This window comes from Bubalus kerabau, chromosome 6, assembly GCF_029407905.1.
Source record: "Bubalus kerabau isolate K-KA32 ecotype Philippines breed swamp buffalo chromosome 6, PCC_UOA_SB_1v2, whole genome shotgun sequence".
Taxonomy (NCBI): domain Eukaryota; kingdom Metazoa; phylum Chordata; class Mammalia; order Artiodactyla; family Bovidae; genus Bubalus; species Bubalus kerabau.
The window spans coordinates 71193034-71217220 of record NC_073629.1 but is presented as its reverse complement, the minus strand read 5'-3'; the positions used below and the strand labels follow the sequence as shown (position 1 = coordinate 71217220).

At 34.4% G+C, this 24187-nt stretch overlaps 1 protein-coding gene across 1 annotated transcript in view; it reads right to left on the bottom strand.

Moving 5' to 3' along the window:
• Window positions 1-24187, bottom strand: part of LRRIQ3 (leucine rich repeats and IQ motif containing 3) — a 216186-nt gene that overhangs the window by 68021 nt on the left and 123978 nt on the right. The window contains exon 6 of the mRNA XM_055585477.1: window positions 10880-10988. Within this exon, the coding sequence (XP_055441452.1) occupies window positions 10880-10988 (109 nt within the window). The remainder of the gene's footprint in view (window positions 1-10879; window positions 10989-24187) is intronic.

Sequence of the window (24187 nt, the reverse complement as noted above, 5' to 3'; positions counted from 1 at the left end):
AAAGACAGAATAAAAAACTGTCAAAAGTCCCAAACGAGGTGAGAAATTTGAAAGCCAAAATAGAAAGTGAGTCATCACATACAAAGGATTTTCAATAAGACAACCAGAAGACGTATTAGCAGAAACTTTACAATGGAGAAGGCAGTGGGATGATATATTTAAAATGCTGAAATTAAAAAAAAAGGTGTCCACTGAGAATTTTATATTTAGTAAAACTATCTTTGATAGTCAATTTTATGTGACAATTTGGGCCATGGTACTCAGATGTTTGGTCACACATTATTCCAGATGTTTCTGTGAAGGTAAATTTTGGACAAAATTAACACTTAACCAGTAGACCTTGAGTAAGGATATTCTATAATAAAATAAAGACATGAAAGACATTATATAATGAAATAAAGATGTTATATAACAAAATAAAGGCATTACATAAAAGAGGGTGAGTTAACCAAAAAAACATAATTATGAACACACATGTGTCAAACTTCAGATGCACAAAATATATGATGCAAACATTTACAGAATTGAAAGCAGACATAAACATCTCTGCAATAAATGGTAGGAGACTTCAGTGCCTCACTTTCAAGACAGGATAGAACAACAGAGAGATCAGAAAGTAAACAGAAGATTCAAACAAAACTAAAGATCAATTGGACCTAACAGACATATGCAAAACACTCGGTAAACCACAGCAGAATATACATTTTTCTCAAGTGTATATGGGACATAATCAGGATACACAATATGTTGGGCCATAAGACAAGTTTTAAAAAATTTTAAAATACTGAAATCATACCAAATGTATTTTGAAATCATAAGGGAATGAAAAAATCAACAGCATAAAGAAAAATGGAAAATTCATAAATCCGTGAACGTTAAATGGCATACTCTTAAAGAGCCAATAAGTCAGAGAAGAAATCACAATGGAAAGTATAAAATATCTTGAGGCAAATAAAAATTGACGCACAGTATACTGAAACTTATGGGCTGCAGCAAAATCAGTGCCAAGAAGCAAGAATAAAGTGTAAAGTGATCACGTTACAGAAAAGGAAAGATTCCAAGTAAACAAACTATATAGTTTATGGAATTAGAAAAAGAAGAAGGAACTAAACTCAAAGCTAGCAGAAAAAAAGGAAATAAATACTAGCATAGAAGTAACAAAACAGAACTATAAAAACAACAGAAAAAACACAGAAAACGGGATTTGCTTCTTCAAAAAGGTAAGCAAAATTGGCGAAATTTTATCTGGAAAGATTAAGAGAAAAACATAGATAAGGATCAAATAGCTAAAATCAGAAATCAAAGGGGACTAATCAATATTACAAAAATAAAAAATATTATGAGTACTATAAACAGTTATATTTAAATAGGAAAACTTAGAAGAAATGGTCAAATACCTAGAAATATCACCTACAAACACTGAATCATGAAGAAACAGAAATTCTAAATTGATCTATAATTCATAAGGAGATTGAATAATAATCAAAGACTTCCCAACATTTTCCCAAAGAAAGCTGAAGACCAAATGGCTCCCTTAGTGAAGAAGAATGAACAACAATACTTCTCAAATTCTTCTAAAAAATTGAAGAGGAAGGATTGTCTCCTAACTCCTATGAGGTTATATTAGCTTGATACCAAAGCCAGACAAAGAAACTATAAATAATGAAAATGAATATACTTTATGAATATTGATATAAAAACCCTCACCAAAATTCAATTAAACAGCATATTAAAAATATCACACACTGAGACCAAGTGGGAATTATTCTTGTAATCCAAAAAATGGTACAATATATGAAAATCAATATAATATACATTAACAGAATGAATTAAAAAAACAATTATCTCAATCAATGCAGGATAAAAAATGGCAAAATTCAACAAACTTTGATGATAAAAAATACCCAACAAACAGGGAACAGAAGGAAACTACCTTGCTTGCTAAGTGGCTCAGTGATAAAGAATCTGTCTGTCAATGCAGGAGACACACAAGAGTTGGGTTCTAATCCTGGGTTGAGAATATCCCCTGGAGGAGCAAACCCACTCCAGTATTCTTGCCTGAAAAATCCCACAGACAGAGAAGCCTGGTGGGCTACAGTCCATGGGGTCACAAAGTGGCAGACATCACTGAGAACACATGCATGCACACACCTCAACATAAATTAGTATAGGAAAATAACATTATTTTGCTGACAAAGGTCCGTCTAGTCAAAGCTATGGTTTTTCCAGTAGCCCTGTATGGATGTGAGAGTTGGACTATAAAGAAAGCTGAGTGCAGAAGAATTGATGCTTTTGAACTGTGGTGTTGGAGAAGACTCCTGAGAGTTTCTTGGACTGCAAGGAGATCAAACCAATCAATCCTAAAGGAAATCAGTCCTGAATATTCATTGGAAGGACTGATGCTGAAGCTGAAGCTCCAATACTTAGGCCACCAGATGTGAAGAACTAACTCATTGGAAAAGACCCTGATGCTGGGAAAGATTGAAGGCAGGAGGAGAAGAGGACGACAGAGGATGAGATGGTTGGATGACATCACCAACTCGACGGACATGAATTTGAGCAAGCTCTTGGGTGTTGGTGATGGACAGGGAAGCCTGGTGTGCTGCAGTCCATGGGGTCGCAAAGAGCTGGACATGACTGAGCAACTGAACTGAACTCGGGGTAATAACAATGTCTTCCCTGTTTGCTCAGTGGTAAAGAATCCACCTGTCAATGCAGGACACGCAGGTTTGATCTCTGGGTTGGGAAGATCAGCTGGAGAAGGAAATAGCCACCCACTCCAGTACTCTTGCCTGAAAAATCTCATGGACAGTGGGGCCTGGTGGGCTACAGTCCATGGGGTCACAAACAGTCAGACATGACTGAGCATGCATGTATGCACAAACCTCAACATAATTTACACCATATGGGAAAATAACAAGGGCTTCCCTGGTGGCTCAGTGGTAAAGAATCCACCTGCCAATGCAGGAGAAGCGATTTGACTCCTGGGTTGGAAGATCCCCTGGAGAAGGAAAAATCTACCTACCCCAGTATTCTTGCCTGGGAAATCCTATGGACAAATGATCCTGATGTGCTACAGTCCACTGAGTCACAAAAGAGTCAGACAAAACTTAGCAAATGAAAATAACAAACCTAACATCACATTCAATGTAAAATACTGAAAAAATTTTCCTCTAAGATCATGAATAAGACAAGGATGCCTACTTTTGTCTCTTGTATTTAATATAGTACTAGAAGTCCTAGCCAGACCATTTAGGCAAGGAAATGAATTAAAAGACATGCAAATTAGAATGGTAGAAATAAAATTATCTCTCTTCATAGAGGACATGATCTTATATTTGGAAAAATCTTGAAGATTTTAAACACACACACACATACTCTGACATGCCCCAAATCCTGTCAGAATTAATAGACAAATTCAGCAAAATTACAAAACACAAAGCCAATACACAAGTATCTTTTGTTTTTCTACACATTCTCAAAGAATCCAAAAAGGAAATTAAGAAAACAATTACATTTATAATAGTATCAAGAAGACTACCATACATAGAATAAAGTTAACCAAAGAGGTGAGGAAACTGTACATTGAAACCTTAATGCACTGTTGAAAGAAATTAAAGGTGACACAAGTAAGTGGAAAGACATGCTGTGTTTATGAACTTGAAGACTTAATATTGTTAGGCTACTATTCAAAGTAATCTACAAATTCAATGCAATCCATATAAAAATCCACTTGTGCTCACACATAAGCCCCCATTTTAAAACCTACTGCAAAGCTTGGGTAATCAAAACAGCATGCCTCTGATATAAAGACAGACACACAAATCAAGGGAACAGAATAAGAGCCCAGATGTAAACCCCTGCAGGTATGGTCAAGTGACTTTCAACATGGGTATCAAAACAATTCAATGGGGAAAGGACAACCTTTCAACAAAATGTTGGGAAAACTGCATTCCATATGCAAAATAGTGAAACTGGACCCTTACTTTGCATCGTATGCAAAAATTAAGCCCCAATGGATCAACAGTCTAAATATAAGGACTGAAACTATAAACCTCTTAGAGGAAGACACAGGGCAAAAAACTTCATGACAGGATTTTGAATGATTTCTTTGTTATAACACCAAAAGCACATACAACACACACAAAAACAAATAGCCCAGGGAGAGGATATGTGTATACATACAGCTAATTCACAGTATTGTACAGCAGAAACTAACATAACATTGCAAAATAATTATATTCCAAAAAAACCTAAATACTTCAACTTCATTAAAATTTTGTGCATCAAAAATAGGCAATCCACAGAATGGGGGAAATATCTGCATATCACATATCTCATGAGGGACTGATATTTAGAAAATATATATATATATATATATCATATAACTCAACAACAAATATCAAACAAACCAATGAGAAAATTGGCAAATGATCTGAATAGATATTTTTCCAAAGATGATACACAAATAATAAATAAACACAATAAAAATGCTCAACATCACTAATGATTATGGAAATGCAAATCAAAACCACAATGAGATATGACCTCACAACCACTAGGATGGCACTTAACAACAACAGCAACAGAAAATAACATCTGTTGGTCAGGATGTGGAGAAACTAGAATTCTTGTGCACTAATATTGAGAATGTAGAGTGGTATAATCATTGTGGAAAGAGTATGGTAGTTCCTCAAAAAAATAAAAATAAAATTATATCATCCAGAAATTTCACTTCTGTGTATACACACAAAACAACTGAAAACAGGGTCTCGAAGAGATATCTGTACATCCACGTTCATAGCAGCATTATTCACAACAGCTAAAAAGTGAGCGCAACCCAAGTGCCAATTGACAAATGAATGGATAACAACATGGTACCTAGTTATAATGGAACATTATTCAACCTTAAAAGGAAAACAATTTTGGTGCAACATGGGTGAACTTTAAAGATATTATGCTAATTAAAATAAGCCACTAAATAAAGGGCAAACGTTGTATAATTCCACTTATATAAAAATACCTGTAGTGATCGCACTCATAGTAATTCTAGAGACAGAAAGTAGAATGGTGATTTCCAGAAAAGGGGAGGATGGGAGGACTGGAAGTTAGTGTTCAATGGGTATAGCATTCCAGTTGAAAGAGTTTATAAAAAGCTCCTGCAGATGGTTGTACAACAATATAAATATGCTTAATGTACAGTTAAGATGGTTACAATGGTATGTTCTGTGTTATATTTAATATGTGTATTACCTTAAATAAGACAAGAGAAATACTGACAAATGAGGATTATAAATTTTCAGATTGAAAAGTCACAATAAATTGAATCAAAAGAAAATATTCACGCAAACAAATATCTGAGCCAAATCACTGTGAAATTGCAGAATACCTGCTGCTGCTGCTGCTGCTGCTGCTAAGTCACTTCAGTCATGTCCAACTCTGTGCGACCCCATAGACGGCAGCCCACCAGGCTCCCCCGTCCCTGGGATTCTCCAGGCAAGAACACTGGAGTGGGTTGCCATTTCCTTCTCCAATGCGTGAAAGTGAAAAGTGAAAGTGAAGTCGTTCAGTTGTGTCCGGCTCTTCACAACCTCGTGGACTGCAGCCTACCAGGCTCCTCCGTCCATGGGATTTTCCAGGCAAGAGTACTGGAGTGGGGTGCTATCGCCTTCTCCGCAGAATACCTGGTACAGAGATAAACTACTAAATGTTTCTAGTCAGAAGACAAAAACAACAAACAGAAGTTCACACACATCAGAATGAGAATTACATGGCAATGGACTTCTCAAAGGTAACACTGGAAGCTAGAAGACAATGAAGCAATTCTGAGAAAACTATGAAGATTCTGCACAGTTAAATCATCAATTAAATATATATGTAGTGTAAAAGTATTTTAGGCTTTTAATTTTTTAAATTACTTCTAATGTATAATTTCTCTGTAAACTAGTAAGAAAGTATTGTAGTAATATAAGAAAATAAACCAAGAAAAAAGATATACAACCCTGTAAACAGGTCATAACTCAGTATATGAGACAAATGAATTCTCAGGATCACAGTACTGAATGAATGCACCAAGATGAAGTGATGTCCATTAAAAACAAGTTTAGAAAGCAAGTAATCCTGATTAAATTAGCAAATTAAGGTCTCAAGCAGAAGTATATTGAAGAAATATATATGTATGGATGTGCTTGGTGAGAGTTGACTCTTATGAGGTTTCCAAACCAGTTTTTAAATAATAGTATAAGAAGGCAAACATAGCCTAGTATATTGTGTGACTCAGCTGTAAGTAGCTGTTTATATAGCCATAATAATTAAAATGTTAATTATTAATTAATACCCAAATAGTGATAATATAATTCTATTGGGAGAAAAGGGGAGGGGATATGTTAAGAATGTGTATTAGGGAGGATTTATAAATAATTAAATCTCCATCTTTCACAGTAGAAATTGCATACAAAATCTAAAATTAAAAAAGAAATTTTAATGGAATAAATATATTACTTGGAAATATGAAAGTGAGTAACAGAAGAGTCATCAAAAATTATTAAAAGATTATTGCTCTAGGAAGCAACAAAAGTGAGTAGGAGGGTATGGAGCATGGACTACTATATTTCCTTCATTTCGTTTTGGCTTGTAAACCTAGGAGTTAAATAATTGGATTAAAATAACATTACTTTTAAATAAAAGATGCAGAGCTTTAGGAAATATATGAAGTACATGAACTTAATAGACACGTGATGAAATAACAAACAAAGCCACTGACAAGATTCTGGTAAAGTTTGATGAGTTCATGTACACAGAGGACAAAAAAATCAGTAAGGATAAAGACACCACCATGAATTTTTAAAAAGAAAAATAATCAAATATTTAAGAATTAAAAGGATGGAGGGAGGTAAAATGGGGAGCTACTGTTTAGATATTATACATATCCAGTTATACAAGATGGAAAAGTCAGAAGGATCTGCTATGCTTATAGCTAAATTTATTGTACACATAAAAAATCTGTTAAAAGGGTAAGCCTAATGCTAAGTGTTCTTATCATAATACTTTTTAAAGGGTTTAAGAGAAAATTGGAAATGGTCAAACAGGAGAAGGCAAGAGTGAACTCTGACATTTTAGGAAACAGAAAACTAAAATGGACCGGAATGGGTGAATTTAACTCAGATGACCATTATATCTACTACTGTGAGCAAGAATCCCAGAAGAAATAGAATAGCCATCATAGTCAACAAGAGTCCAAAATGAGATACTTGGATGCAATCTCAAAAACGACAGAATGATCTCTGTTCATTTCCAAGGCAAACCATTCAGTATCACGGTAATTCAAGTCTATGCCTCAATCAGTAACACTGAAGATCCTTAAGAGGAATGGTTCTACGAATACCTACAAGACCTTTCAGAGCTAAAACACAAATTGGATCTCCTTTTCATTATAGGAGACTGAAACGCAAAAGTAGGAAGTCAAGAAACACCTGGAGTAACAGGCAAATTTTGCCTTGAAGTACAGAATGAAGCAGGGCAAAGGCTAATAGAATTCTGACAAGAGACCATACTGGTCATAGCAAACACCCTCTTCCAGCAACACAAGAGAAGACTCTACACATCGACATCACCAGATGGTCAACACTGAAATCAGATTGATTATATTCCTTGCAGACAAAGATGGAAAAGCTCCATACAGTCAGCAAAAACAAGACCGGGAGCTGATTGTGGCTCATCATGAATTCCTTATTGCCAAACTCAGACTTAAATTGAAGAAAGTAGGGAAAACCACTAGACCATTCAGGTATGGCCTAAATCAAATCCTTTACAATTATACAGTGGAAGTGAGAAAGAAATTTAAGGGACTAGATCTGATAGACACAGTACATGATGAACTATGGATGGAGGTTCATGACATTCTACAGGAGATAGGGATGATGACCATCCCCAAGAAAAAGAAATGCAAAAAAACAAAATGGCTGTCTGAAGAGGTCTTACAAATAGCTGTGAAAGGAAGACAAGCAAAAAGCAAAGGAGGATAGGAAAGATATACCCATTTGAATGCAGAGCTCCAAAGAATAGCAAGAAGAGATATGAAAGCCTTCCTCAGTGATCAATGCAAAGAAATAGAGGAAAACAATATAATGGGAATGACTAGAGATCTCTTTAAGAAAATTACAGATACCAAGGGAACATTTCATGCAAAGATGGGCTCAAGAGAGGACAGAAATGGTATGGACCTAACAGAAGCAGAAGATATTAAGAAGAGGTGGCAAGAATACACAGAAGAACTATACAAAAAAGATCCCCATGACCAATATAATCATGATGGTGTGCTCACTCACCTAGAGCCAGACATCCTGGAATGTGAAGTCAAGTGGGCCTTAGGAAGCATCTCTACGAACAAAGCTAGTGGAGGTGATGGAATTCCAGTTGAGCTATTTCAAATCCTAAAATATAATTTTGTGAAAGTGTTGCACTCAATATGCCAGCAAATTTGGAAAATTCAGCAGTGGCCACAGGACTGGAAAAGGTCAGTTTTCATTCCAATCCCAACGACAGGAAATGCCAAAGAATGCTCAAACTACTGCACAATTGCACTCATCTCACATGCTAGTAAAGTAATGCTCAAAAATTCTCCAAGCCAGGCTTCAACAATACGTGAACCATGAACTTCCAGATGCTCAAGCTGCTTTTAGAAAGTCAGAGGAACCAGAAATCAAATTGCCAACATGCACTGCATCATCAAAAAAGCAAGAGAGTTCCAGAAAAACATCTATTTCTGCTTTAATGACTATGCCAAAGCCTTTGACTGTGTGGATCACAATAAACTGTGGAAAATTCTGAAAGAGATGGGAATACCAGACCACCTGGCCTGCCTCTTGAAATCTGTATGCAGGTCAGGAAGCAACAGTTAGAGCTGGACATGGAACAACAGACTGGTTCCAAATAGGAAAAGGAGTACATCAAGGCTATATATTGTAACCCTGCTTATTTAACTTATATGCAGAGTACATCATGAGAAATGCTGGGCTGGATAAAGCTAAGCTGGAATTAAGATTGCTGGGAGAAATATCAATAACCTCAGATATGCAGATGACACCACCCTTATGGCAGAAAGTGAAGAGGAACTAAAAAGCCTCTTGATGAAAGTGAAAGAGGAGAGTGAAAAAGTTGGTTTAAAGCTCAACTTTCAGAAAACTAAGATTATGGCATCTGGTCCCATCACTTCATGGGAAATAGATGGGGAAACAGTGGCAGACTTTATTTTTGGGGGCTCCAAAATCACTGCAGATGGTAACTGCAGCCATGAAATTAAAGACACTTACTCCTTGACAGGAAAGTTCTGATCAACCTAGAAAGCATATTAAAAAACAGAGACATTACTTTGCTAACAAAGGTCCGTCTAGTTAAGGCTATGGTTTTTCTGGTAGTCATGTATGGATGTGAGAGTTGGACTATAAAGAAAGCTGAGTGCTGAAGAATTGATGCTTTTGAACTGTGGTGTTGGAGAAGACTCTTGTGAGTCCCTTGGCTTGCAAGGAGATCTAACCAGTCCACCCTAAAGGAGATCAACCCTGCATGTTCACTAGAAGAACTAATGTTGAACCTGAAGCTCCAATACTTTGGCCACTGATGAGAAGAGTTGATTCATTAGAAAAGACCTTGATGCTGGGAAAGATTTAAGGTGGGAAGAGAAGGGGACGACAGAGGATGTGATGACTGGACGTCATCACCAACTCAATTGACATGAGTTTGAAAAATCCCTGGGAGTTGGTGCTACAGTCCATGGGGTCACAAAGAGTCAGACACAGCTGAGTGACTGAACTGAACTAAACTGAAGAGAAACTGAGAAAAATTGTAAGACCTTCTAATTATTTTACAGAACTGGTTTTTTTAGTCTTCTGTGAAAGACAGAGATAAAGTAATGTCATCTGCTTTGAATACAACATTTTATCAGAAGAAATTCTTCAAAAGCAAAACAAATACAAGTACACATATGATGGTGATGCTAGGGGTAAAGAACTCAGTTGCTAATGCAGGAGACATAAGAAATGAGAGTTCGATCCCTGGGTTGGGAAGAGCCACTAGACAATGGCATGGCAACCGACTCCAGTATTCTTGTCTGGAGAAACCGATGGACAGAGAAGCCTGGTGGGCTACAGTCCATACGGTTGCAAAGAGTCAGACATGATTGAGGTGACTTAGCATGTATGCACAGATATGATGACCAAAATGTTATTAAGATAAAAGTTTTTGTGTAATAAGAAATAATTATCTTCAAAGTCTGAAAGACATTTTATATCATTTTTAATTTAAATGATTTATATTAATCTGATAATTGACAGATTTCCTGAAGGATGTATCATGCTGACACAGTCATACAGTAACCAAAAAATTCAGTATGGTTCTTGCTAATATGTGTGTGTGTTTTCAGTTGCTCAGTGTGTCCGACTCTTTGCAACCCCACGGATTGTAGTCTGCCAGACTCCTCTTCCATGGGATTTTCCCGGCAAGAATACTGGAGTGGGTTGCCATGCCCTCCTTCAGGGGATCATCCTGACCCAGAGATCAAATCTACATCTCCTGCGTCTCCTGCATTGTAGGTAAATTCTTTACTGCCGATCCACTGAGGGAACCCTTCTTGATAATACTTATTTCTAATTCCCAACTTCTAGTCAAAATCAGGGCTTTCATATTCATAAAACAACTTTCTGAATATATATATATTTATAAAATATTATATGAGATATAGATATTTTATCTAGAAGTCTCAACATATATTTCATGGAGTCATATTTATAGTTCATGTTAGCATGCCCAATGTTTAACAAATATAATTACTCTTCATCAAAATATGTTCATTAAATATAATTTAAAAATTCATATAACTAACCTTTTTGAATGAGATATCTTGGTTTTCTTGTTTTTAATTCGTATAAAATAGAAGAAACATGTTTTCTCTTTTCAGTAGAATATTTTAAATCAACAGGAGAATATATACTCTGTGGAAAGAAAATAAAAGCAATGACAACAATGATAATATCTCATATATGTTTTAGAGTTCTCAAAGAACTCTCACATGTATTATAATACATTATCATGATTGACTTTTATTTTAAAAAACAACAGCAAAACCTATGAGGTAGGCAAAGTTTAGAAAAGATGAAAAGAGTTCCATTATGTATGATTCTGATAAACAGCCCTCCTATTAAGAGCTGATGATATACTTAAGACAGTGTTCTAACAGAGATTGAGGGGAAGGGAAAGGGGATCTGTCAGGAGGGTGACATGACAAAGGAATTCCAAGGGAGAAGGAGTAAGAATAAACAAAAGAAGCAAGAAGCTTTCCTTCAGAGAGCTTGAAGGAAGATTCTAAGAAAGAAGGGACAAAATTATTTCACAGAACACTAAAAGACAGTAAAACAAGAAGAAATAACTGGGGCCAGAATTATCACAAGCCTTAAAAGTATGTGTGGAAAGGATAATAAGTAGCATACTGATAAGGAGCTCTGCGGAGAGCGGAGGCACTCTCAGATGTAAACTATACAATCACTGTAAACTGGTTGGGAATGATTTAATAATTGATACTGTGTTATCTCTTTCTTCACAGTCCATTCAGGATTGGTACAGATAACTACTTGAGCATCAAATATCATATCTATATTTCAGTCAGCAAGATGGAGCAAAGGATAAAATGATAAAAGGGTACAGGCCACGTTGTCTTAAGGAACTTTCCTAGAGGCCCTTCCAGTAACTTCTGTTCACATCTCATTGACTTCCCACAACTAAAACTGAGAGGGCAAGAAATGCAGCCTTTGTGCTATGGACTTTACTTCCTGGAGTGAAATGGCGGGTCTGTTACCAAAAAAGAAGAGAAGGCCAGACATTCGTAGGCAACTAACACACTGCTACAGAAAAAAAAAAAAATTAGAATTTTAGGAAGGGACATATGCTTGTATTTGAAAACACCTTCCCAGGATATTACGCTTTCCTTGATGAGAACCACTGGTCTAAATTTTGATTAGCCATATATATTTATATGTGTGTGTGTATATATATATATTTGTGAATCATAAATATATTTGTAATTTGTAAATACATTTATGAATTTGTAAATATATATATTTACACACACACCTATATATATATATATATATATATATATATATATGGGTGTGTGTGTGTTCTCAGGTAGATCTCTTTTCTGAGATTTGGTTCTGTATATTTGTTTATCGAATACTTGTATAGTGTTTATCATATTTGCCATTATTGTATACTCTTTATAGATATTTATGTGACACTCATAACAATTATTAACTGAGCTCTTTTGCCCTGGGAAATCTCACAGACACAACATACTCAAGAGTTATGATGTCCTATCTTTCCTCTAAACCTTTTAGTACTTATTTCTAGTTCTTGGGAATAGTAATACCTTCATCCAAGGGGAGAAACCTCACAAAAATTCTCTAACATATGATAGGTGATAGAATTTTTAAACAGATTTTTTCATAGTCCCTTGCCTCAACTGTCTGGTTGTCAAAACCTCTTTTACTCTACAATTTAGAAGGAACTCTTGGATATGTGTCCTAGTCCCCTGCATTTACAACTTTATGAACAAATTTCTACACCATGTAATAGACATATTTAATTAAATATCCTTGAATTTCTTTTTATCTTTTAAATTTTATATGTTCTCTAAATTATTTTTTGAAAACACAGTCTCTATGCAGTGACTCATTATGCAAGGATTTTTTTTTTTTTTAATGTTTGTGTTAGGTACTCGGTATTATCTGGTGCTGGAATGAATCTCAATTTTTATTCTGCTCTAAAAAATCCTTCCCTCATAACTTTTACACAATACTACTTTAATTTCTTACATGACAAAAGTACTACTTTTTGCTAGAAAGATAAACAGGTAGCTACTTTTGAGCTCACCTATTTTCTCTATATTTAGAAATTTTTCTTAAGGTTATCAAGAATAATTATAGTAATACATAGTAACACATTATCAAAGAATGGCAATATTTTAAGTAATGCTGTTTCTATTTTCATTTGAGTTCAACTCTTTCCACTAAACAAAGTATGACAGAAAAATGTAGACTACTGTTTTGCAACCAAATCTTAACAATCAACTTCAAAGTCTTTTTCAATCTCAAATTTGTCCATCAATCTTCTTCATGCCATATTATCATTCTTGTATCCTTTTACTTCTATGAATTTTGCTTTATTTTGGTAACCACGTTCTGTCTCTCCCTCTTAACAATGTAATTCATCATATGTTAAAAATCAATTCAAATTCTAATTCAGTGATAGAAATGGACTGTTTCTATGACCCAGAGGGATGGTATGGGGAGGGAGGAGAGAGGAGGGCTCAGGATGGGGAACACATGTATACCTGTGGCAGATTCATTTTGATATTTGGCAAAACTAATACAATTTTGTAAAGTTTAAAAATAAAATTAAAAAAAAAAAGATCTCACACATTCTCCTTATAAGAAAATAATAAAAGTAGAATGAAATGGTACATTCAACAATTCTTTTTCTACTAGTACTTATTCCTTTACCCCTCTAGAAGAATAAAAAAATTTTAGTGTATGTATTTGTCAAATCTGAATAGCCAAACTCTATCACAAAGTTTATTTGCAGAATCATGAAATTTTAAAGCCCTCAAGTCAAATCAATATATATATATTGGTTTGCCCCCTTATCCTTTTTCATATATAATTCACATATCATTGTTTGTCATTTAAAATAATTTTCCCTTCCTTGGATTTTATAAAAGAAGAATCCACGACACAGGGTGCATACGTGATGTGAAACAAATCTATAGAAAGATGATCAGAGTCTAAAACTTCAAATGAACTGAGACTTATATAAGCTGTTAATATAAAGAAAATTGTATTTTTGTTTTATAAACTACAGTTAAAAAAAGGAAGGATGTACCCATTTATTGATTGATCTTCAAAATCACAGAGAAAGCAAGTCATGATACCACTGGAGATAATATAATAAGTATCTTGTTTTCAATAACTGAAAGGATATTCTATTAACTAAAGTACCTTAACCTTAACATTGGTCTTCAATAACTTAGGGAAATATTTTAAGGATTTTTGGTAGCATTTAGAAAAGAAATAATCACCAAGGAGCAGTATATATTGAAAACAAATTAATTACATCAGGTATAATTTTATTTTTAACAGAGTCAGAATCAGGTTCAAATACCCTTTATAAGATAGACCTGAATTTCAACAACGTTTGATAAATACTTTCACTAGTTTATAGAAAGATAATATGATTAGGTACAGATCAGAGATGTCGGGTTATCATATGGAAAAGAGTAAGGATTAGTAAAATGAAGGGAGCTCTCTAATGTCATGATACATGGACATGTTCTTAGCCCTATGCTGATCAATATTTATCTGAGTGATGTGAATAAAACTATAAGGAAAATTCTTATCAAATTTTCAAAGGAGGTGATAAAAGAACAAAATCAGTTAAGATCAGACAAATTTAAAAGATTACAAATAGATGGAGCAATGGGTCAAATTGGAATAGATGAATTTTAATAGGAATAAATACTGCAGTTGGGAAAGTACATTAATCACTAAAATAATATTATTGAAAACATGAATGATAAAAAATATTTTAATTAAGACTATAGTAAAAGTCTATTGTGTGATGACTTTTATGCTGTATTCTATCTAGAATGAGGGAAATGACAGTCTTACCATATTTATTTCTGATCAGAACCATAGCTGAAGTACTATGTCAGGTCAGGGCAACAGATTTTCAGATTAAAGATACCCTGGAATATGAAAAGAAAGGAGCCTACCTACTGAATTATTTTTAAAATAAGACCTACATAAATAAGCCATGCATAAGTATAGAGAAGAGGTAATAGAGATCCAGGCTTCTCATGTCCTCCAACTTCCATCTTCCTTATCTTCTAAAAGGATACCATTCTCTTATTCAAATCATAGAAATTTAGAATTTCATCTCTGTTTTATGCTCTTTCTGAAACACTTTAAATCTCAGCAATTCTACTTTCTAAATCTATTTCAAATCTGTTTGCTTCTCTCTGACTTCACTTCACTCCTCTAGTATAATCTATAAACATCTCTTCCAAACAGAAATATCAATGGTTTCCTATTGGTCTCTGCCATAACCCTTGTTTTCACAAGATATATTTACATTTGTCAAAAGGTAACTCTGATCATTGTTTTTCTTTGGCTTTAAAATCCCATAATGGCCGTCCAAGGTCCTTACTATGTCCAAATCCTTATTATGAGACACAAAAACTCAGTAAAATATGGCCCTCAAATACACAAACTATCTTGTGCTACTCAACTTGGTTAATTATACTCCTACCATATGTATTTCATTCAGTCCCTTGAACCCAATCCAACTAAAACAAGCTACTGCATGCCTCAGTTCCTTGTGTAAGCTCTTTCCTCTGCCTAGAACACTCTCCTTCCTACACTTTTCATGACTAGCTTCTTATCCTTTATGTCTTAATTTTAAATATTATCCCCTCAGAAAAAAAACATGTTGTGAAAATCCTATGAGGATGCCTACTTCTCTACCTCGTTCTTCTCAATTCTCTACCTCAGCACCTTATTTAATTCATAAAATTTACCACAATTTTATTTGTTTACTAAGGTTATATATTTTTTCTTAGAATCTAGTCCACAAAGCACTAAGAACTTTGCTTATCTTGTTTACTCAAAGTAAAGAGTGGCCCTTGGCACTCAGCATACTCAATAATTATTTGTTACATGTGAATGAATAGCATTAAAGAGAAGTGCTAGAAGCAATGAGTGGAGGTTTAGGAACATTGGCTAACATAATACAAACTCCATTTTTTGGTAATAGTCTAACAACTAGACATTGCTGTTTGGTCGCTAAGTCATGTTCAGCACTTTGTGACACCATGAACTGCAGCACGCCAGACTCCCCTGTCCTTCACTATCTCCCACTGTTTGCTCAAATTTATGTCCACTGAGTCAAAGATGCCATCCAACCATCTCATCCTTTGCTGCCCCCTTTTCCTCCTGCCCTCAATTTTTTTTCCAGCATCAGGGTCTTTTCCAATGAGCTGACTCTTCACTTCAGTGGCCAAAGTATTGCAGCTTCAGCTTCACCATCAGCCCTTCCAGTGAATATTCAGGGCTGATTTCCTTTAGGATTGAGTGGTTTGATCTTAGTCCAAGGGACTCTCAAGAGTCTTCTCCAGCAGCACAACTCAAAAGCATAAATTCTTTGGCACTCAGCCTTCTTTATGGTCCAACTCTCATATCCATACATGACAACTGGAAAAACCATAGCTATGACTAGATGGACATTTGTCAGCAAAGTGAAATCTCTTCTTTATAATATGCTGTCTAGGTTTTTCATAGGTTTTCTTCCAAGGAGGCAGCATCTTTTAATTTTATGGCTGCAATCACTGTCCACAGTGGCTTTGGGGCCCAAGAAAATAAAATCTGTCATTGCTTCCATTTTATCCCCCACCTATTTGCCATGAAGTGATGGGACCGGATACCATGATTTTTGTTTTTTGAATGCTGAGTTTTAAGCCAGCTTTTTTCACTCTCTTCTTTCCCCTCATCAAGAGGCTCTTTAATTCCTCTTCACTTTCTGCCATGAGAGTGATATCATTTGCATATCTGAAGTTGATATTCCTCCTGGCAATCTTGATTCCAGATTGTGAGTCATCCAGCCCGGCATTTCACATGATTAACTCTGCATAGAAGTTAAAAAAGCAGGGTGACAATATATAGCCTCGATGTAATGCTTTCTCAATTTTGAACAAGTCCATTGTTCCATGTTCAGTTCAAACTGTTCCTTCTTGACCTGCATATAAGTTTCTCAGGAGACAGGTAACATGGTCTGGTATTTCCATCTCTTTAAGAATTTTCCATAGTTTGTTGTGATCCACACAGTCAAAGGCTTTTGCATGGTCAATGAAACATAAGAGGATGGTGTTTCCCTTGCTTTTTCTATGCTCCAACATATGTTTGCAATTTGATCTATGGTTCTTCTGCCTTTTCTAAATCCAGCTTGAACATCTCAAAGTTCTGAGTTCATATACTGTGAAAGCCTAGTTTGAAAGATTTTGAGCATTACCTTGCTAGTATGTGAAATGAGTGCAACAATATGATAGAAAATTCTTTGGCACTGCCTTTTTTGGGACTGAAATGAAAACTGACCTTTTCCTAAATTGCTAGTTTATATTTATTAAAGGACTCTACCCAAGTAATACTTTAAAATAATCTGTTCTTTAATTCCTGAAATTTTTCATACTCTAGGTCTATTCCAAAGCATTTCACTGAGCAACTCTTTACAATTCTCCTATTCCCTTCTTCTAAGCATTTTATCATATACATCAACAGAAACTCTCTAAATTTCCTGAAGGCTCTTTAACTTTACCATTTCTCAATATGCTACCCACAGAAAAACATAACCATATGGTAAAAAAGACACACACACATATATGATTCAGGTACATCTCTCTATGTACCTGTTCTTTTGATTTCTACATCACAATAAGCCAGAGAACAAAAATCACAATGAAAGAGTTCTTCCTTGTGAGTAGAGAAGCCAAGGAAAAAAAAAATCATCTGTAAGTAGTGTTAAAATAGGAAAAGATAATCTATATATGAATAAATCTCATTCAATTATAATGAGGAAAAAACTCAGAGTGTTAAGGAAAATTAGAATAGATTAACTGAGGATCCATGGAGTTTCTTGTAATTGACAAACCGCACACGTACATGGTTGTAAAATATCAGATGGTTGACTCTGCTGCTGCTGCTGCTAAGTCGCTTCAGTCGTGTCCGACTCTGTGCGACCCCACAGATGGCAGCCCACCAGACTCTGCCGTCCCTAGGATTCTCCAGGCAAGAACACTGGAGTGGGTTGCCATTTCCTTCTCCAGTGCATGAAAGTCAAAGTGAAGTCGCTCAGTAAGTGTCCGACTCTTCGTGACCCCATGAATTACAGCCTACCAGGCTCCTCCGTCCATGGGATTTTCCAGGCAAGAGTACTGGAGAGGGTAGCCATTGCCTTCTCCGTGGTTGACTCTACTAGCTATTTAATTCCCCTTCTCAAGAATGGTGACAGTGGTAACAATTTCCTCAGTCTTCTTTCTAGATCAAGGGTAAATATTTTAAGTTAAACTTTCTGTCTCTGAAAATCAAGATTCATTTCCAATCCTTAGTGATCTGAGTTCTAAATTTAGTGTAGTTATATGTTCTGAAGATTGTTGGCTTTGTTTTCACAATATATATTATGCAAATAAGAGCCCTTTGACTTTAAAGGAAATTATGTCTTTGATTAAAGCAGATTGTTAATGAAGACTCATTGTTATCTTTTTATGCCTATACTATCTGTAGTATCCTATACCTGAACAAGCATTTGCTTTGACTATGTTATATATTATTCATTGTAAGTAGTCTCCATTTTAATGATTCTAAAACCTCTTCAGAAACACAGCCAAGATACCAGCCCCTGGTGTCCTGCCCCATTTGTTGTTGTTTCTGTTGCCTTTCATCTTCTCAGCCAAAACATGATCTTTAAAAGTGCTAATCCAGATCTTAGGTATTCCATATACTACTCAGAAAACTTTAGAAATATGCTAAAATCCAAACTAAAAAAGTTGTTCTCTTTTGTCTGAATGATAACTAGTAGCTCTAGTGTTTGGCTACACATCCTGTTACTAACTTAGCAAGCAAAACCTTTGATAATGCATAGTGATCCATGCATGGCGAGTTCCACTTGACCTTGGCTTTCAAGAATAAGTGTTGGTTAACAGGAAAAGCCATTGAGGAAGGGGCATGATTTAAGATAAAAGTTTTATGAGAAAAAGTTACTTTTTAAGATATTCCCCTTAAGCAACTGGCAGGTTTAACTGCTAGCTGAAAAATTGCTACTATCTTATATTTGATCCTAATCTTACTTTATCATAACAAAAAAAGACTAGAAATGAAGTGATAATATTCTTGATAAATGGGGAAGAGATTTCACAAACCTGGATAAACAAATACAGGAGAAACCTAGTAGATATAAAATGAAATGCGACATTTTTTGTCTATACAAAAAATAGCCACAGAAATAAGGATGGCTGAAATTATATTTTGCTGCAATTGTCCAGTTAAAGAACACAAGAAAAAAGCATCATAGGAAGTTATGCTCCCTCAATTGAAGAATGATTAAAGTCTAAGGTCTATCCTTACCAAGATCAGAGGTGCCAATGGGCAAATCATTGAGGCCCACTCTTAAGTGTGCTATATGACACTGGTAATATAGCAACTGCTTGGTAGCAGCAGTTGTCAAAAACTCAGTAAAAAGAGATATTGCAAACTTCCAGATTTCAAAGTAAGTTATAATTTCAAGTTCAGAGAATACAATGGTAGTTCATCAATAATAATAATTGATACTATAGAACAGAAGTAAAGGGCATGAGGACATTTCAGAGTACACAGGTTTATGCTTCTTTGAAAAATCTCTCCAGAAATATGTTTGATTAATTACTATTCACATGACAATGCAATTCCATTCATAATCCTTTTTTAAGACATTTTTACATTGTCTAATAGCCAACATATTATATAGTAGTAATTGAAAATAATTCTGTATCTGATTTATCTAAGAATCACATTTTAAAAGTGTATAACTCTACATAATCAATATCATTTTTTCATATCTTTCAAGCACTTATTGCATTCTACCTTATATAATAGTTAAGTACATTTTTCATCCCTAGAAGACATTATTCTTTCTGAGAACTGGGGCCATAGTTTACTTATCTCAATATCCCTGCACCATTTTGCCTGGATTCTTCAACCTCTGTTGCAGTATCAATTCACAAATAACAAAAAAGAACTGAGACATTTGATTAGTTTTTCAACAAATATGTATTGAGTGCCAGCTATATCCATGGTACCATGCTAGGCAAAGGTACAAAGTTTTTATTTTGTGAATATTTAAATTCTATACTTCTCAAAATATAGCATGATTTAATGAGTAACCCTCTATATAGATATGGAAAACATCTGAAGAAAAATAAAAATATTGAAAGTGACAAAAAGCATAGCAGAAAGCACAGGCTGACTGCTAAACACATTCCTGATAAAAATCTGCATTTTATTAAACCCCAAGTATTAATTCAATTGGTTAAAATAATGTTTAGTAAATAAATAATTTTTAAATATAATCATTTTGAAATGAAAGGGACATACTATGCATTAGTAATATAAGTTAATACTGCTTAGTGAAGTCGCTCAGTCGTTTCCGACTCTTTGAGACCCCATGGACTACAGCCTACCAGGCTGCTCTGTTCATGGGATTTTCCAGGCAGTAGTACTGGAGTGGATTGCCATTTCCTTCAGTAACCCCTAAATGAGATCACTAACAACACGCTGGTGGTAAAATTTAATGACGGACAATGAAATACTTTAGGGAAAAAAAAAAACCAACTTTTAATTAACAGTAAAATACATAGCTCAAGAATCTATATTTCTAGGTATATTTGAACAATGTTTGTATTTATTAAAAAAGGAGAAAAGAGCAAAAATTGAGACTGCCAATATTTTATGATGTTTAGGTTGTTCTCCTTTAACCTACACCACTCAGTCATGTAGGACTCTTTGCGACCCCATGGACTATACAGTTCATGGAATTCTTCAGGTCAGAATACTGGAGTGAGTAGCCTTTCCCTTCTCCAGGGGATCTTTTACCCAGGGATCGAACCCAGTCTTGCTCATTGTAGGTGGATTCTTTACCAGCTGAGCCACAAGGGAAGTCCTTAACCTATACACCTTAAGCAAATATAACATTATAGAAAGTTTGAAATTGGCTTAGAATCTGAGAAAGGGTTTATATTTACCATAAAGATCTCAATAAATTAACATAGTAGCTATAGATATAATTGTGTTTTAAAGTGGTGGTTGTTTAGTTGCTAAGTTGTGTCTGACTCTTGCGACCCCATCAACTGTAGCCTGCCAGGCTCCTCTGTCCATGGGATTCTCCTGGCATGGGTTGGAATGCCAGGAGAATATTGGAATGGCTTGCCACTTCCTTCTCCAGGGGATCTTCCCCACCCAGGGATTGAACCCCAGTCTCCTGCATAACAGGTAGATTCCTTACCAACTGAGCTAAGCATACTATATACAACTTAAATGTGCTTTATAAATACATATTGATAAAATATTAAATTGACTTGGTAACAACTACTTGGATAATATTTTCTAGAATTGAGGATATAGACTTCTGCACCTGGCAGTGATATACTCATTTGGGGAATTCAGAATATTTGTAAATGTTGCTTCATATAAGATTTTATTACTATACCAAGGACTAAAACAACTGTTTTAAATGCAGTATAATCATGCTTCATCCCTCCGAATGACATATATATATATATATATATATATATATATATATATATATATAAATAAATATAATGAACTGCGGGGAATGCTTTGAGCAAAAAGTGGATTATATAATAGTCAGGATTTATAATATATATGTCTATATATGTTTGTGTGTGTGTAAAACAGTATATGTACATACACTCATGAGACAGATAAATAGAAAGCCTCAACCAAGTGCTTCAATCAACCCTGAATTGCCAGCCTGTAAGTTCTACAGCTTCAGTATAAACCTCAGTTTATTCAACTTCACAATGTATTCAGCACAGCTTCCTAAACAACCTCAGTCCTACTGCTCTTATTTCCAGTAGAAAATATTTCAGCCATGGCCCAAATGTTTATTATTTACAGGAAGTCAAATGCTCCTGTGGCTAGGTAAACGGCTCAAAACTGTGGCTACTAAAACTTTCAAAAGCAAACAGGTTTATTTGCAGTTCTTAAGCTAATAAAGTAGGTATTGTCAGAATCATTATAATTTGTAAAGCAAAAACTTAAATATAAAGAAATGCCTGCAATTTACCATGAGTCTCTACAGGCTTTCTAGATGGATATAATCAACTAAATCCATGCTTAGATGGAATGTCTCTAAAAATATCTTAATAGATCAGTGAGCAGCAATGTGATTCAGTAATTAATATTTTCCAAGTCATGGTGCTAAATTTGATTTGAGAAAATTCAGTCCTATCAATTTACAGATGAGTCATAATACACAAATCTTTGTCATTCAAAGCTTAGACCAATATTAAAATACACTGAAATAGCTACTCTGTCTTACCATGAACAAATAAAAATTCATTTTAAGTAAGTGGTAAAGAATGGTCATTTTATTAACTTTGCTTCCATTTATTATAAAAAGATGGACAGCTTGAAAAGTTTTGCATTAGCAGTCTTTGCAAAGCCAATTTTTTTTGCTAGTACATTTCACTGGATTTAAAAATGGTAATATTAGCTTTCTTGCATGAGGAAGTAAATAATTTCATGAACATTTTTATGCAAGTTTCAAATAGCTAAAACATGCAGGCTTGGATGATTATTAAGTGTATTTCTCTTTTCAACTTTACACTTATCTTGTGTGTACAGCTGATATCCCTAGTGTCCAATCAGAGACAGGTTTTCATCCTGTTGTCCAGGGAATGATGGGCACAATTCCTTTGACACTGATGAGAGGTGAATACATAAATCCAGCCCACTTCAGTGAAAATTGACCCATAATTTTTTTTTACCCTGAAGAAAAATACAGGTAATAAAGTTTAAAGATGGAAAAAAATACAGTTAAAACTCTTGAGGTGTACCATTATTTAACAATAGTAAGCAAACATTACATTTTGCCTTGAGGACAGTGAGCTCCAGATTTGCTTTCAGGTGCTCATGAATTCTAATAATCACGGTTTTCTATATGATAGAAAGAAATCTAAAAATATGAATGATAGGTTTTTCACATTTCAATGAACTCACAAGTTAAAACTAAAAATGAAAAGGCATAATTTTTAAATATTTTATTCTACCTCTACTCTCCCTTAAGATGTTTCTTATGAAATGAGTGTATGTATTTTCTATAAATATTTAGTAGTGGAAAATATACATGATTTTACACATAAAGACTAGCCACCAAATTAAAAATGTGTGGATCTTGTATACAACTAGTATTTTCAAAATTATATCAGCATTCCTAAGATTTGGGGGAGAAATGACATGGTATAGTAAGTCAGATCAATTGCCCCTAAATCAAATATCCTACCTCTAACAGTAGCAAAAAGAAATGCTGTGAACAGTCAAGGCTATCCAACAAAGTATTCTCATTTACTTTATCAACCCATTAAGGATTTACTATTAATTTATCTATATAACTTAGTTTGTTTATATCATTGGCCTATAGCATTTCCAGAATAATGAGTTTTATTATAATTATCACAGTATGGTAATCCTTTTCCTTCTTTATCTTTGAAAGGTGTTCTAAGTTCTTTTATAACAGGCCCAGCAAGAAAATCTGTTTTATTTACATAGTTCAAAACTTTGTAAGATCCTTTTGCACTCTATATTTTATTTTTGACTTGCATCTTATTTTAATCTATCTTATTTCAATGATAACCTTAATTCTTCCTGTCCCACACAAAGATTTCAATGATAAGCAGAATTCTATTAGCTACTCTTTTCATGTTAGCACAGTGCATTAATATTTTCAGAAAATATACCAAAATCACACCATGAGTTATAAATTATGACTCAAAATGAGTTAAGTTTAAACTTCTTGTAAATGCAGATAATAGAATTTTAAATCAGTAAATATTTGTTGAGTGCCTCCTATGTGCATATTACTGTGCTAGGTAAAAGGTGGAAAAACAAATAAATTACAATCTGCCATAAAGTGGCTTATATTCCTAGAATAAAGATATTCACATAAAATAGTCACCTTCTAAGGAAGTATGGTGTAGATAACTTTACATAGAAGTAGACATAAGAAAAATATTACTAACAATATTTTAACTGAGAGAAACTAACTTCCTCTAATATAAAAAGAGAAGAAATCGCTGTTCTGGACCACATCAGGGATTTTATTGTTTTATTTAATACAATAAAATTAATAAAAAGAAATCTAAAAATATGAATGATAGGTTTTTCACATTTCAATGAACTCACAAGTTAAAACTAAAAAGAAAAAGCATAATTTTTAAATATTTTCTTCTACCTCTACTCTCCCTTAAGATGTTTCTTATGAAATGAGATCTTTTCTTTCTTAGCCTAAACAATTTTGCTTTAATTAATATACCATTTGC